The 17,005-nt window shown below is 35.1% G+C and overlaps 1 protein-coding gene across 1 annotated transcript in view; it reads left to right on the top strand.

Moving 5' to 3' along the window:
- Positions 1-17,005, top strand: part of LOC140436568 (peroxidase-like) — a 60,609-nt gene that overhangs the window by 30,531 nt on the left and 13,073 nt on the right. Inside the window, exons 6-7 of the mRNA XM_072525531.1 lie at positions 6,023-6,173; positions 6,249-6,419. Coding sequence (XP_072381632.1) covers positions 6,023-6,173; positions 6,249-6,419 — 322 coding nt within the window. The remainder of the gene's footprint in view (positions 1-6,022; positions 6,174-6,248; positions 6,420-17,005) is intronic.

Raw genomic sequence — 17,005 nt, 5'->3', positions numbered from 1 at the left:
TTCATTGTATTTTGGATATCTTTAATCTCTGTCTCTTGTTTTGCATTCTTTATGGTTATTTCTTCTATCTGTTGTATCAGTTCTTTCTTTATCCCCTCAACACATCCTTTAATTTCTTGTTCATAGTTTTCCAAACGCTTCTCTATATTCCTGTTATATAGTTCTATTGCTTGCCTTGTTTCCCGTTGGTTTCCTTCCATTGTTTGTTTCGTTTCTGCCATTGTTTGTTTTGTTTCAGCCATTGTTTGTTTTGTTTCATCCATTTTTTGTGATGTTTCTTGTTGGTTTCTCTCTATTGTTTGTGTCTGTATTTGCATCATTGCTAATAATTTTTCCAGCATTCCTGTTTCTTTTCTTTTCTCCATTATTGTGGCATTTCCTTCATTATCCGATCCTTCATCAATAATTGTTTCCTCTTCTCTGTTATCCTCCTTCCTTTCTTGCAATTTGCTTTGACTCCTTGTGGTCGACATGTTGTTTCTTTTCGTTACTGTTTTTGTCCCCGCCAAATGTGAAATTTTACAACACTCTATATATGTTTCAGAACACGACAATATTTCTCCCCAAATGTATTAAATTTTCACGACAAATATCAAATATGCAATCAGTAAAATTCAAATAATTCAAAATAAATATCACATGTACGATTGGTAAAGAAAATAAAATCAAATAATTCAATAGCAGTAAATATCCACTAACTACGATCAATCAATAAATCAAATTTATATTCCCTGGAAAAATTGTCAAAATACTTTCAAATTCAAATTCCCTCAATGTTATATGTTTTTATCTCTGGATCACCTGTACTTATTCCAGATCTCTTTCCCTTCCTTCAAATGTAAAGCTGCGATATTTTCAAGCCCCACGTTTTGGAAGCCAGTTATTGTGATATTTAAAGTCTTGGTGCGCCAAGCAATAATTAGCTAATTAATTTGTTTTAATAATTAATATTATTTAAATGATATGATTATGACTCTATCACAATTTTTAATTCTTTTATCTCAGGGTTCAATTCGTGCTTCTATATCTATGCTATTACATGTGAAAGGTAAGGTCCAGAGAATACCGGAACAATAAAAAACACATATGATCTAACACTATATATTGAAATAAATAATAATGAAATAATTCACACTCAAAAGTTTTCAATAAACAAATCTCATATAAGGATTCTCAAAATTTTGTTCTCCGTACGTGAACAATCAAAAATTAATGGTACAAACAATATTAATTGAAATCTCAAAATCCCAAACTATTCTAACTCTCCTAATCCAAATATTTATATCCTTTCTAAATTACGTGTAAAAATTGTGTTATCAATAAAAGAAAAAAAACTGCAGAAAACAAAATTATCTCTCTCTGATGATGAGTGGTCCAAATCCTTGTTCCTTGTAGATTATATTATCTCCTCTCAACCGCTCCCTATGTAATCAGCAATCTTACATCAGATTGTTGCAAGTATATCGTCCTTAATGATCTCCTTCAAAAGCACAAATCATTCAAATTATGATAGCCTTTCTCCTCTCGATAAACTGAATCTCTCGTTGGCCCGAGTGAAAAATTGACTCTTGGAATATCTTCTCTTTACGATAAACTGAATCTCTCGTTGGCCTGAACAGTGACTCTTGGAATATAAGTAGAGAAATATGACTTACAATATTTTGTTGTTTCAGCTTCTGTCAGATACACTAACTCCACAAAAACTCACTAACATTCAACACTACTGCTTGCTACATTTCGGGAACCGACAGAGAACAAACACTGTTCTTTCTTGAAGACTTGGAAACCAACTACCATATCTTTTCTCTCTCCTCAATCTCGCTAAACTTTCTCCCACACACTTATCCCACCTTTTTCAATCTCCGCCAATCACAACTCGTCACAATTCCCCCATTTCTTCATTTCGATAACAAACAAATTTTTACCTATAATTATAAATTTCCTAAAACTTATTTACAAATAATATTTTTCTATAAATCTTAAAAACTAACAAAAACCTCTTTCTAAAATATCTTCTATTGTCTTTAATTACTGCACTAATGTATTTGTAAAAACCCGTTTCAATTTGTCTTTCACTTAAACTTATGCGGGTCACTTAAGTATAACAAAGAAATGATTGATGTAAAGCTTACATTTTGTTTGGTACAGGTAATTCAAGGATTTAATAACTTTCCTTCTCCGAAATGTTTGTTGGATATTATCCTAAATTATTTTAATTTTTTGTTGAACTTTGAAATATTTTAAACAAACCAATATTTTCTTGATTTTACATATCATAACAATATATATATATATATATATATATATATATATATATATATATATATATATATATATATATATATATATATATATATATTGTTGTGATCTGCTTTATGATGTTTTATTATTAATTAACACTAATTTAATTAATCCAATTATTTAATTAATTAATTTACTAATTTATGCAGAGTCATACAATTCAATTACTATTAAACATTCTCAGGGTGCCTTTTTAATTTTACTTTAATCAGTTTACTTTGTATATCTCTTCTAGTGGGTTCAGTATCTCCTAGTTGCTCATAATCGAGATAGAACAGGAAACGCAACTAACATTAAAACAACATAAATATGCACACAAATTATTATTTATTTTCAATAAGCAATACGATGAATATTAATAAATAACTTTTGTGGGCAATTATCTTTCCCAACAAACTCCTATACTCTAAATTTAATTTTAATTACAAACTATCTATTGATCTGTTTTATAATAATAACTACTAAAAAAATTGACCATATAAAATATAATTTATTCACAAAAAAATAACTCTTTGAAACTTGGAATCTTAGTTCGTATGCTTATATTTGATTTTATCTTTAGAATATCTTAAAGTTTTCTTTCATTCAAATTATTTGACTGACCTTTATTTTTTACACCAATGATGTCTCCTCTCGATCAAACCACAGTTCCTTCCTTGATTGATTATGTCCGGCTACCATCAAATCTTTCCCGTTCTCAGCATCGATCCAAACCGCATACCAGCAAACTACTCCTCTGAAAACACAAGCCCAAGCCTCTTTTGACCGGTACTCTTTATTCACAAATTCTCCTTTCTTTCTCAATTATATCTCGTGGACTATGCAGACTCAAAAGAGGTATTAATCTTCTCGATTTTGATCTGCTCTCAGCTTCCACCTTTTTCACTAACAAACGAAAACACTAGTACTCAGATTGACTACACGAAAACACGTCTTCTCTTCTGGTCTGCCGGTAACATAATAAATTTTTCAATCTCCCCAGACAACCTTCTCAACTCTCTCATTCCCACCATTCCTTTTTAACCAATCATAAGCATTCATCTTTCCCACTTATTTTCGATTTAGAAAATTTCCAACATGATATTTAAAACAAATAAACTACTTTCACTCAAATTACTTTTCAGAAACCATTAACAATTTTACCTTTTTCAACAGAAATAAGTTTCCAAATTCTTGTTATCTCATATCTAAATCTAATTCTTATTAACTTTCGAAAAATGCCCACCGCAAAATACAATTACAAAGTTTATTCCTTAAATCTATAATTATACGGGTTCCATTGTCCTTTCACTATTCACTCAGTCTTTCACGGAACAATGTTTTCTCTTATGGTCTATTACAAATAAGTACAGGGTTGTATTTTAACTTATATGCCCGCGGTATATTAAAATAATAAAAAAACTCTTTATTCTATTTCTGATCGATAAACTGATCCATAACAGTATATATATAAATATATATAGATATTTGAAACTGCTTCAACCACAAGGGTTATTAGCAATGGTCGATTTTACAGATAGCATAAATATAAAAAAATACAAACACAAGGGTTATTAGCGATGGTCTATTTTACAGATAGCCCAAATATAAAAAAAAATAAAGAATACAATTCGATTTTGTTAATTAGTTCTGAGGAAACCAAAAAAAAAGTATGGTATGATTGCGGACACTATGTTCACTTAGAATGTCTTTTATTGTTGTAGGTATAAATATTGTCTTTCAAATGCGTATAAAGGACACTCCACTAATCAGTGATGTATTGTTAGATCACTATCACACGCGTATCACAAAGGTTTGGTTACTTCAGTAGTAAGGAATCATGTGTGATCTTGGTGTGTCCTAATCGTAGTCTGGACATGAAGTTTTTAAGATTCTGACACGAATTTCCTTTGAAATGTGTTTCTTGCAAATATAGGATGGATGGATGAAATTTATTTATAAGAATTTTAAGATCTTCTAAATGGGTAGGGTATGGTATCCATTTAGGTTCCATTCAATAATAGAATTAAAAATAGTTTAATTAATAAGTCTCCGCAGAGGAATCACTAGGATCATCGGTTTTAACTTAAAATTTGTTCTATAATTTTGTTTTTAATTCTAGAACAACGGTATTTAAAATATATTGAACTTAACATACGATGTATTTTCTTTAGACAGTCTATCAATCCTTCGATATCCTCTGAGTACGTTCTGGCGACACTGAGAGGATCTGAAGAACCATGCGCATTTTCAAAGAAGTCAAAAAGTTCTTCCTGTCTTAAGTATTCATTGTTGGAGTTTTCTTTGAAGAATTGACTGGTGCATTTGGTAAAATTTTCTACTAGGTTTCTATTGTTTTCTTGTTGAGTTTTTGGTTTTTTGCTTCGTAGCTTCGGTTCAACGAAGGCATTTTCGTTATCTCTTATTGGGGGGATATTATTTCAGATAAGTTTTGTTTAGGGTGCTGGGATGAGGATGTATCTTGATCAAAGGTATTCATTTGAGTCTCATTGAGTAGGTCGCAGCTTATTGGAGTATGCTTATTTGATTAAGAGGTAATGATTTTTCTAGACGTTTCAGCCTCAGTAAAAGAGGATTGTGTAGAGGAATTTATCGACAAAGGAGCTGATTGTTGTATTGTAGTTTCAGTCACAGTAGGAGAGGATTGTGTAGAAGAAATTATCGAAAGGGGAGCTGATTGGTGTACTTTCTGTAGAGAGTTTAGATGAACAGTATTTTGGATATTGTTTAAAGGAGTCTGATTATTTTTATTGTGACACTGAGATGCAAAATGTCCTTGCTGCTTGCATAAGTAGCAAGATTGCTTTTCGATGGAAAAGAAAATTAGATAATTGTTATCCTCATAGTTAATTAATATAGAATCAGGTAATTTGTCTAAGTTAGTTAACAAGATATGCTTGAATGCTGGATTTGAAGTCCCTATCCTGAGAAAATCAGTTGGAGTTATAAGATGTATACTTAAGTTTTTCAGTTGTCCTTCTATAACGCTGTGTCGAATACTTCGACTGTGTCGTTCATTTGGTGTTATTAGTCTTCGAGCTTGAATACGTTCTTGATTAATTCTTACAATTCCATTGTCGTTTGCTAAAAACTTATCAACTGTCTGTTCACTGGTAAAGGAGATAAAAATACGATCATTTATAATTTTAGAAATAGAATGTATTTTTCTGGGATCTACTTTAGAAATTACTGCATTAAGGTAAACTTCGATATTAGAGTTTGGCAGAAGAATTGTTTGTTTTTTGTTTGGAAATTTATTTGTAGGTTGATTAAGAGCTGTAGAATATAATTTTGATGGTTGGTTTACAAGTAGATTGCCAAAAAATTTCCATGGTAAAAGTTCCAGCTGCTGAATCCATTTCCATGCTTGGGCTAAATAACCCGAATACGGAACTGGGGCTTATAATGGATCATTACCGGAAGAACTGGTAATTAAGCTCACGCCAAATCGGCAAAATAGTTGTTTACCCTTGATTTGTTATAGATGAAATAGGAAAATCACACTTACAGTTTTTAGTCCAGAAAAAGTAACACTTTTACACTGCACCATGGTTTAAATTTTAGATATAAACAAAATTCTACGTTTGAAACAAAAAATTTTTTATTTTGTCCAAACTAACAAGCTAATATTAAATATCAATTATCGCTAATTGCTGATATGTTTACTGTTCGGAGGTTCAATCGAGAATCCCATTACTATATTTTTGTATTTATTTTATAGCCTCTATGATGACTGCCGAAATCACATTTCTTCAGTACCACTTAGAGACACTCTGTTCAGACCTAAAATTACTAAAGAACAATTTCAACCATTACTTATGGGATCAGTTACAGAAAGAGCACACAAGTTGGGTCCGGAATATGACCCTGAGGTAATATAAAATTTATTTTTCTTAAATAATTTTGATAAAATGCTAAGTAGTTATAAATAAATCTGTTTTATTTAGGTTACGAACAGACTATTTCTACGACTACTGCAATGTGGACTAGATTTAGTTGCAGTTGATATTCAGAGAAGCAGAGATCATCTTGTACCAACCTACAATAATTTGAGAGTTCACTGCGGTTTGCCTAGGGCTACGACTTTCAGCGATCTTTTAGACGTTATGAGTGATGCGGTAAGTAATTGCATCAACAATCACGCGAACCTTGTACTTATTTGTAATTCTTTATTTAACAAACTATGAAAAAAATCGAAACTTTTTGCTTTCTGCGCTCATACTTTCGAATATATCTCCAAAGATATTTTTCGTACAAAAAACATATACAGGGCAAAAATTTTATTTTTCAATTATACATAATATTCGACTAGTAACCAGTTAAAAATTTGATGTTTACTGTTTAAAAAATAGTAATAATTGGAATGGGATATCACAAGCAGTAGAAATACGTAGAGAAGTACGACAGGGATGCATTTTGTCACCGCTGCTATTTATTGTTTATAGTGAAAGCATCTGCCAATAAACCCTTTTGTAAGCAAACGAAGGAATCGTAATCAATGGAGAGGTTGTAAATAATATTCGATTCGCAGACGACACTATACTAGTTGCAAGAACAGTAGAAGAATTACAACGATTACTTACAAATATAAAAATTGCCTGCAACAATTATGGCATAAGTATCAATATCAAAAAAAATTAAGTATATGGTCTTCAGTAAGAACATGACACAACCAACACATGTTAGTATAAACGGCATTCAAATTGAAAAAGTATCAAGTTACAAATACTTGGGTACTTCAATAAATGAAACTGGAGACCAAAACAATGAAATAAAAAGACGTATCGAAATTGCCAGGGCCACTTTCATAAAGATGAGGAAATTCTTCTGCAACAGAGATATAAGCATCCCTCTCCGATTAAGAATGCTAACAGGCTACGTATTTAACCCGCTAAGGATAGGAAAAGACCCAGAAATTTTGTCAACGATCAAACGAAGAGAACTCGAGTATTTGGGTCACGTGATGAAAGGACATAAATACGCATTACTTCAAAATATAATGCAAGGAAAAATAGAAGGAAAACGGAATCCAGGCCGTAGAAGAATGTCATGGCTGCGTAATTTGAGAGAGTGGTTTGGCTGTACCACTAATGAACTCTTTAGGTCAGCTGTAAACAAGGTCAGGATAGCCTTGATGATTTCCAATCTCCGATAGGAGTGGCACAAGAAGAAGAAGAATAATTGGAAAGAAAAGTATAAAAAGTTGAGTGTTTGCTTTCAATTTTTTTGATCTTTTAGACATAACTTAAAGCCTTTATGGTTCGTCTAGGAAAACATTTTTAATATTACTTAAACGTATGCTTAATTTCATAAGATAGGCTTAACAGTTTTTGCATAATAATTTTGCATTCCACGGTTAGAATTTTTTTTTAATTTTCAAAATTAAAAATGATTTTTTAATGCTAGTTTTCTTCTATAATTTCGTAACTTTAGGCATTATTAATATTATTATTTGTAACAACAAATCATAATTTTATTGATTTTACTTATCTTGGAGCTATTTTTAGGTTGTTAGGTAGCACTTGTACCCTTTTACTTCTAATAAATGCAACATAAAGGTAAAAAATATGAAAAGATCATAAAGTTTTTGTATAAATTTATTCTTCACTCTAACATTAATATATAATTAACTTATTATTCAACAACATTAGTGTCATCTTCTAAGTTTACTAGTTCTCCAGCTTGTTGACCATCATGTCCAAGATTTAGGAAAAACTCATGGTACGTAGTTGAGTAACTGTTGAAGATTTAAATATTTAGCTAGCTTAATGAGAGGCCTTTTGTCAATCTCGGTACTGGCAAGAGATCTGGAAGAACGGCGGAGTTTTGCCAGCTCGAGTGGGTTTCATACATAACTCACTAAACTCTTCTATGATACTTCCAGCTGTTTTCTTGTAAAACAGGGTGAAAGGTTTGTCCTGTTGAAAATGTAACCATTGGATGCTCTGTATTTTACTTATGTTCTTTTTAAAGTATGGCACAAGTGTTTAAAAATCTAAAATATCGTCATTTTCCATATGTAATGTAAAAGAATTTCTACTTGTAGAAGTTACTAGCTCCATCCAATGTTAGGATACATACAGGTCCTTTTTGGTTCTTTTCATTTTTAACTATATCAAACCAAAGTCTTGGCCACACTCATTATAAGAATGACCAATTATAAAAAGCGATGATCTACTGTTTGAATAGTAGTGTTTCTGACAATGCAGAGCTAAAATTTGACAGTCAGGTGACTCTTATTTCGGCCTCCACAGTTGTCGCTAAATGCTGTCATGAGTTTTACAGATGGGGAAGGCTTCTGGTATATTTTAGGAGACAAGACGATATTTCCTGACATCCACGTGACTCTGACCTTTGTGCCACATAAAGAAATGGGTCGTTCCAGTCTGTAGGTTATGGACTTTTAAGATATACATCTATAGTTGTCTTAAATAATATGCTTTAGAAGTTGACACATTAGGACTTGGCATAGTTTTTGGCAAGTTAAAGATAATTTTGCTAGCATTCTTTAGTTCATGACACTTATCTTTTGCTGTTCATACGGCTTCCGCCTTACGCAAGTAAAAATCTTTTTCTGTCTGAGCTAAAGGGTTTTTTTTGCCGAACCATGATTTATTTCTATCTGCTATTTGTCACATTTATCACAAGTATCTGTACTTAGCTTTTTAAAACTAAGGTTTAACTGAGTATTATAAATATTCCTTTACAAGTTCTTTCTGTTTTTCTTCCTTACAGAAATCAAAATAAAGTTTACACATTATTTTCAAATTACACTCTCGATGAAGATACTTCATATTCGGAGTCTTATTTCTAGTGTAGTGGCTTGTTAGGGAACTTATAATATGTTTTTATTTTGTGGCGTACAAAACCGAATCTATATAAAAAAATTACAAATTGTACCAAATATAAATCAGACGTACACCCGGAAAGAAAAGTACTATACGGTGACAGTCTGGGAATGGCTCGCGGCTAGACAAAACAGTGGAGATGGTCGTGCGGTCCACAAAACAAAAAAATCCGAAGTTATATCAGGGGCGCCAGGTAAATTGGCCCACAGCCTTCCCTACGTTGCTATTCAATAAACCACCAACTTACCAATAGGTTTACTACTAAAATACTAAGTAACAGTATACAACCTGAATAAATAAAAAAATAAATGAAATTGTCAGATTAGAATTTAGTCAATTTTAATAAATAGATTCCCAAGATAGTTGAAAATAAATACATACATATTACATATTACAATATTATTTAACTTTACCATAGGCTTAATAAAAAAATAATATAAAAATGCGGCTTCTGCTTGCCTAACAAAAATTCATAAGTTATTTCTACTTAACAGAACAAAATGAAAGGTAAGACGTGTCAAAAGTACCGGACGCTAAGGGGTGTGCGGTTCAATACCAACCAAAAAAAAATAATTAACGCAAATAGGACACCACGTGAGCTCAAGTGCGTGCGCAGAAAATAATATAAAAAAATAAATCTCAAATATATAACCCCCCCTTAGACGCAGTTTACAAAATTAAAATAGGTATGTGTAAATATTGAATTAATAAAATAAACCGCAAATTATCTTTAAAAAAAATCTGTAAAGTATTTGTAAATATGAAAATAAAAACTAACAGCAAATAATCTTTAAAAAAAAACTATTGTATTCCGCAAACCAAATTAGACGGTGCTTAAATCTTCCGTTGAAAATTAATTATCGATCCATACCTCGAATATTCATATACTTCACCGCGTGGAATTCCAGTTATAGTTCAGCGTGTCTTCAATCCAAAATCCCATACGATTGCCGATGTACATAGACTTGTGTGACAATGTTGAAAAGTTGAAAATTACAGCCAGATGGAAAAATACGAAGAAGAAGAAGCAGAAAAAAACAAACAAACCAACCAACCAACCCCTTCTTAGCCAGATTAGGGGTTTGAAATATCCCAAATTGGACCGAAGCGTAGCCGGCTATTTGGACTCGTGATTAAGGCTAATTTCTTGATCTAAATACGACTCCCGGTATTCACGTGTACTGTAGATCCGCTTTTTTTAGCGAAATTGTGGATATTCCAAAAAAAACCCTTCCACGAAGGCAGCAAATCCCCTTGAATATCCACACGGTTCGGACTAGTCCAGATCCCACATGGAACAGCAGCAAAAGCAAAAAAACAAAAATGCCGTTTTTAATCTAGCCCAACCTTTCAGTAACACTCTCAAACCTGGAATCACTTTCTTTCCGTCGTCTTTCCGAACACTTGACAACTTGACACACGGAGGTCACCGAATAGTACCGAGATTCAAAAATTTCAATTTTATGATCCCAATTCTTCCAAGATAACTCTAGAAAGAACGATCTAAATTAGTTTCTTCACAAAAAAGAGGACGTGTTCCCTTAACTTCAGCACAATTTGCCAGACATTACCCCTATTTGAAAATTACTAATTTTATTTTCGCCACCTTGCTTATAATATATTATAGGCAACCGCTCTTACACGTCCTGAATTATTTAAATTTTGATAAAATAGAGGTGGGACTTTCTACTTTAAATTTGGAACGTAACAACACCTCCCTTTCCCAGAGGAAAATTTACGAGGAAAAACTAGACGAAGAAAATTTTCCCTCGCGCTAGCGACACACTACCTAAACTCTGAGCGAAGTCCACACAATCCACACAATCATCATCCACACCGTCTTCACCATGCGCAAGTACTTGGACAACGAAAGACATACCAACCTCAAACCACACGCACAAAGCAACAACTTACTTACAACACTTACTCCACTTCCACACAACAGTCATCTCTCATCGTATGAGATCAAGTAGAATAGTTTCAAATTCCAACGTCAATCTGACAACACTGATTTGGTCGGTTACTGGATGTTGCCCTTATTCGCGACCTCCCAGCTCTGGGGCATCGCTAGTACTTCACTATACCTCGCATAACATGAGTCCATAAGAAACTCTCCACCACTCGACTCTTACTGATACTGCGAGAAACATCTACCGAAACAGTAGTGTAATTCCAATTGTTCATTAAAATAAAAATGAGATAGGTCTTTCAGAATTTAAATCCGTATACAACGAAATTTAGTGAATCATCCAAAACTAAGCTATTATCCAACAAGATTCACCAAAACATAATTATGTGGCTTCGAAAAAATCCCAATTAAATAGAATGGCTTACTAACATCAAAACAAATCCCAACGCCATATCATCGAAGACAACATATTTCTGACCAAACCTAAGTGACATTCAATTCCATAAATCAAAAGAAATTAAGGCTACCGCAACCCTACGACTTCGTATTGGCTACCTAACACAAAAAAAAAACGAATCGGTTGACCATCCAAATACATCCTAAGAACCGATCATAGCCAACACTCAGTCATCCTTCACGGACACAACAAAAAAAAATAAATACAACCAATTTCAGAAGAATTTACTTAGACTAGACAAAACTTTGCTAGTCCGTTCTACTCCGACCTAAATCCTATCGGGATCACCAGTCGGGTTACTAATCCTTAAATCCTTAATATTCCAAATACCTTGATCCTTGCCATTTTCATCCTCTAAACTATATGTCCAGGGGGAAACTTTCTTCTTCACGAAGTAGGGTCCTATCCATCTAGGAGCTAACTTTTTCGTGAAATATTTAGCGGCATCTGACAACACAAAATTTCTCCGCCATACTGACTGATGGGGCTGAAATTCCTCTGGACGTCTCCGTAGATTATAGGTCTTCTCACACTTAGCCGAAGCTTTATCTAAACGTTTTCTAACATCAACAAATAATTCCTGGAGTCCACGCGATCGATTATATCCCATTTTAGCTACTTCGTCCTCCGGGTCTCCGAGTTTGTCCTTTCGGGAAAAATCTCGTCCATCCACTACCATCTTCCGACCGAAATTTATGAAGTAGGGATCTTGACCAGTCGACTCGTGGTATGCAGTGCGCGTAGCACATGCTAGTTTGGCCAAATTTTCATCCCACTTCTTATGGTTGTCAGCTATATAAGTTGCCATCATTGTTTTAAGGGTTCGGTTATAGCGTTCAGATGGATTGCACTGTGGATGATACAACGCATTATAACGAACTGAGACACCATAGGTTTCCATCATTTTCTTGAAAATACCCGAAGTATACTGGACACCATTATCACATAGTAACAGACGTGGAACTCCAAATACGAGGAAAACTTCTTCTTCTATTTTCTTAACGACATGCACGGCTTTTGAGGATCGCAACGGAAATACCAAAGAAAATTTACTAAACACATCCATTACCACTAAGATAAACTTATAGCCTTGAGTTGATCTTGGGAAAGGTCCCATAAGATCGGTTGCTACTATCTCCCATGGTTGAGTAGCTTTAGGTTGAGGAGTCATAAAGCCTTTGGGCTTACCTTGTTCCACCTTATGCATGGCACACAGTGAGCAACGTCCAACGTAACGAGACACATCACTCCGCAGTTTCGGCCAAAAATACTTCTCGTTAATACGCTTATAAGTTTTCAGGATCCCCATATGACCTGCTAAAGGACTATCATGACACAACTTCAGCACTTCCAATCGTTGACCCTTAGGAACGACTTCCTTCCAATTGTCCGCTTCCTCGACCAAAAATCCATAACTGGGACGGATGTATTTATAAAGTTTGCCACCAGACATTCTCCACTGAGGATACTTCAAGGGATTAGACTCGATTTTTCTACAAAGTTTATCATACCAACTATCACCACTAGGAAGCGGTACAACCTCTTCAACCATATCAAGCACGGGAACTGACCGAGATAACAAATCGGGGACAACATGTTCTTTTCCTTTCCGATGCACAATCTTAAAGTCATATTGTTGCAATCTTACCGCCCATCGAGCTAATCTTCCAGTAGGATCCTTCAAATTTTGAAGCCATACGAGGGATGCGTGATCAGTCACGACCGTAAACGGAACACCCTCCAAATAAGGACGCAGTTTTTCGACTGCCCATAACACAGCTAAACATTCCCGTTCCGTCGTGGAAAAATTCCTTTCTTGACGCGTTAGTGATCTGCTCAGGAAACTAATTACTTCGTCACCATCCGGGCCTGGCTGCAATAACACGGCGCCCACTCCATATCCTGAGGCATCACATTGGACAACAAAAGGCAAATTGTAGTCAGGACAATTAAGTATCGGAGCAGAAACTAGACATTCTTTTATTTTCTGAAAAGATTCTTCACAACTCGGGGTCCAATTGAATTTTCTTCCTTTCTTCAATATCGCTGTAATTGGAGCTAGTAGTGTCGCAAAGGAAGGAATAAATCTTCGATACCAGGAAAATGTGCCTATGATGCTACGAACTTCCTTGACGGATGTGGGTGTTGGGATACGTAGCATAGCCTTGACCTTATCACCATCAACATGTAGTCCATTCCTATCAACCACATGACCCAAATACTTTAGTTCCGGTCTACAAAATTGACATTTATCCCAGCTAACGGTTAACTTAGCTTCTCTCAAGCGTCTAAAGACTTCCTCTAAGATCCTTACATGTTCTTCAATAGACTTTGTCACGATGACCACGTCATCCAAGTAAGTAAAAACATAGGGTTCCAACTCCGGACCGAGGACACGATCTATCAACCTCTGCCATGTAGCCGGGGCATTATGTAATCCAAAAGGCATTCTGCAAAACTGAAAAAGACCTCGACCAGGAACCGTAAAAGCAGTATAAGGCCTGGAAGCCTTAGCAACAGGTACCTGCCAATACGCCGACTTAATGTCTATGGTGGAAAGATAATGCGCGTTCTTTAATTTATTTAAAATATTAGAGATGTACGGTAATGGGTAGCCATCCCTCTCTGTTACGGCATTAAGCTTTCGATAGTCTACGCAGAACCTCCATTTTGGTTCTTCACCTTCTGGAACCTTTTTCTTCACCAAGAGAATCGGGGACGACCAAGCACTATTCGATCGCTCCACTACTCCTTTCGCCAACATATCTTCTAGCTCTTTATCAATATGGCTTTGGATTACTGGGGATACAGGATAGTAACGTTGTTTTATGGGTGCAGATTTACAAACAATCACATGCTCAGTGACATCAGTACAACCAAGAGAAGTGCCCATTAGTTCACGACTTCTATTAATAACTTCCTCCAATTGCGACTTCTCTGCATCGGTCAAAATAGTTTGACCTCGGAGATGATCCACTGAACCTACCATTGCTGGAGCGTCCGAAAAATACCATTCGTTATGCCTCAAATCTGGAACGATACCCATAACACGCCAAAAATCAGATCCTAAAATCAGAATGTGCGGTACGTCCAAAATAACTAATACTGGCAAGACACGCAAGCGATCCCTAACCATGAAAGGTACTAAACATTCCCCCAACGATTCACACATCTGACCATTCGCCACTCTACAAACGGTCTTCTTCGAAGTATCCAACTCTAAACCCAAGTTTTGTAAAAATTTCCAACCAGTTCTTCCTACAATGGTCTTTGAAGCACCAGAATCCAATAATCCCAAAATTTCCTTTCCTAAGACTTTAACTTTCAAATATGGACGTTCATCTCCTTCGGAATGATGTAAAATAAAGTCTAAAATAGGACGTAGGTTGGTCGAGTCAACGTCGGCAACACCTCTTCGACCAGTTAGGTGCGCTTCCTTCCGTTTCCCGAATTACACGAAGGACAAGTTCTGACTGTAAACCCTTCTTTCTTACACTTAAAACAGTGAACAGCCTCCTTCTTCATTAGACACCCTACTGCCTTATGGCCTGACTGATTACAACGATAACAGATTAAAGTCCTAAACTTTCCTCTAGCGGACTCCGATTCGGATGAAACAACAGGACCCTCACTAACACTACTACAACTTTCAGCATCCACACTGATATAAGCTAGGTCCTTTTCCAAAGTATTCATTTTCCTACTATTCGGTTCAACATAGTTCCTAATACAATCACGTCTTTCCTCCATACTGCGACATAGAACACGAAGTTCCTCCAAGGTAGCTGGCAAAGGATCACGTAATCTATCTTGATAGAACGGATGCAAATTCCTAATAACTATAGACAATTTAACTTCCTCTGGAACATGACAACGCAAGCGATTAAAGTAACTATTCATTATTGCCAAGTAAACTCCAATAGTCTCAGACGAATGCTGAGTTCTCCTCCGAAGCTCTTCAAAAAGCGCTTCCCCATGGTGAGCTGACAGGTACTCCCTACGAAACTCTTCAACTAATTCAGCCCAACTCCCTACACGTAGACGAACATCTTTATAAAACTGATAGGCTTTATCCGAAAATAAATCTATACCTGATTCCAAAAGTATACTATCTGGTACATGACGAGCGAGACTCAATTCATTCACCATCTCAAAAAATGCAGAAATAGACATACCCCTAGCAGAACCTGAAAACTTTTCTATTCCCCATTTATGAGGAAGTATCATCCCAGAAGAAAAACTAGAGACAGACCCTGAAAAAACATTATTACCAGCTTGTGACATCGCTCCAGGAGAAGAAGCATGAACTTGTCCTACCCCTGCCTGAAAAGACTGATTTAAAACCGAAATCACATCGAGCGCTACTGGTACCGAACCAGATCCGATTGGATGCTGCTTATCATGTAAATCCTGTGACAACTTCAAAATCTCAGCAAGAAAGTCTGACTTAACAACCTGGGCTGCGTCTGCATCATCACCTGTTGGCAATACCATAAGATCAATTCTCCCCAAGACATGGTTAATCTGTGTCCGCAATCTCAAGGACTCAGCACAAGTAGGAGTTCCGGCAAACTTTCCAACAGCCGTATTCAGCTCCGCAAGTTTAGTCTCGATTGCAGTTTTATCCTGTGAAAAGGTGAATGGGTGCTCAGGATATCTAAAGCTTTCATTTGCTGCCTCACGACTAAGTGCATCAGACAGACTAGACCTCATAGACTCAACAGTGCCAGTAGACACTCCACGAATTTTGAGTTCATATTCCAGTTCCTCTTTCCTTAAGTAGTTGGGTACAAGTTTTCGCACCATCTTGCCAAAGTTCAAAATTTAAAAAAAAATGTATCAACCGAAAGGAGCAAATATTCAAACAAAATCAAGATATAAGTAAAAATATTAACACACAGGTACAGTTTACTTTATTAATGGGAGCAAACCAAAAGCAAAATAAAAGTAATAGTCGCTTTATTCAATCTATAAAATTTCACAAAAGATTTTCAAAATTTCATTGTTTCAGAACAAATTACAAGTCACAACATAATCTCAAAAAAAAAAGATTTTACATTCCCTAACATAAGTAAGTTAAACCACAATGTAGAATTTCGAAGTCCAACTTCTCAAAAAAATAAATTTGAACTCCAACTGAAATAGAAATATTTCAAAGTCCTAATATATCCATAATTCTTCTAAGTTCCACAACACCACTTCAAAGTATCTTCTTTTAAGTTCCATTTTTGGCTTCTTCCAACTTCACGTCACACAAAAAAAAACTAGTAAGCACTTCTTGGCATACACTTCCACTAAACACGAAGTTCTAAGACTACTACTAAGTGCAAAACCAGTGGTAAAGTAAATAAATCAAAGTTAGTCAATTAAAGCCCAAACACGTTAGGTTAACTAATTAAAAGGAATCTACACAAGGGGTTGACAAAAAAAAGGTTAATTAATTAAGGGCCCCACGTTGGGCGCCAAAATATGTGGCGTACAAAACCGAAT

Source organism: Diabrotica undecimpunctata, chromosome 1 (assembly GCF_040954645.1).
Source record: "Diabrotica undecimpunctata isolate CICGRU chromosome 1, icDiaUnde3, whole genome shotgun sequence".
Classification (NCBI taxonomy): domain Eukaryota; kingdom Metazoa; phylum Arthropoda; class Insecta; order Coleoptera; family Chrysomelidae; genus Diabrotica; species Diabrotica undecimpunctata.
Note: the sequence above shows the minus strand (reverse complement) of the source record. Positions and strands in the feature narration are given on the sequence as shown.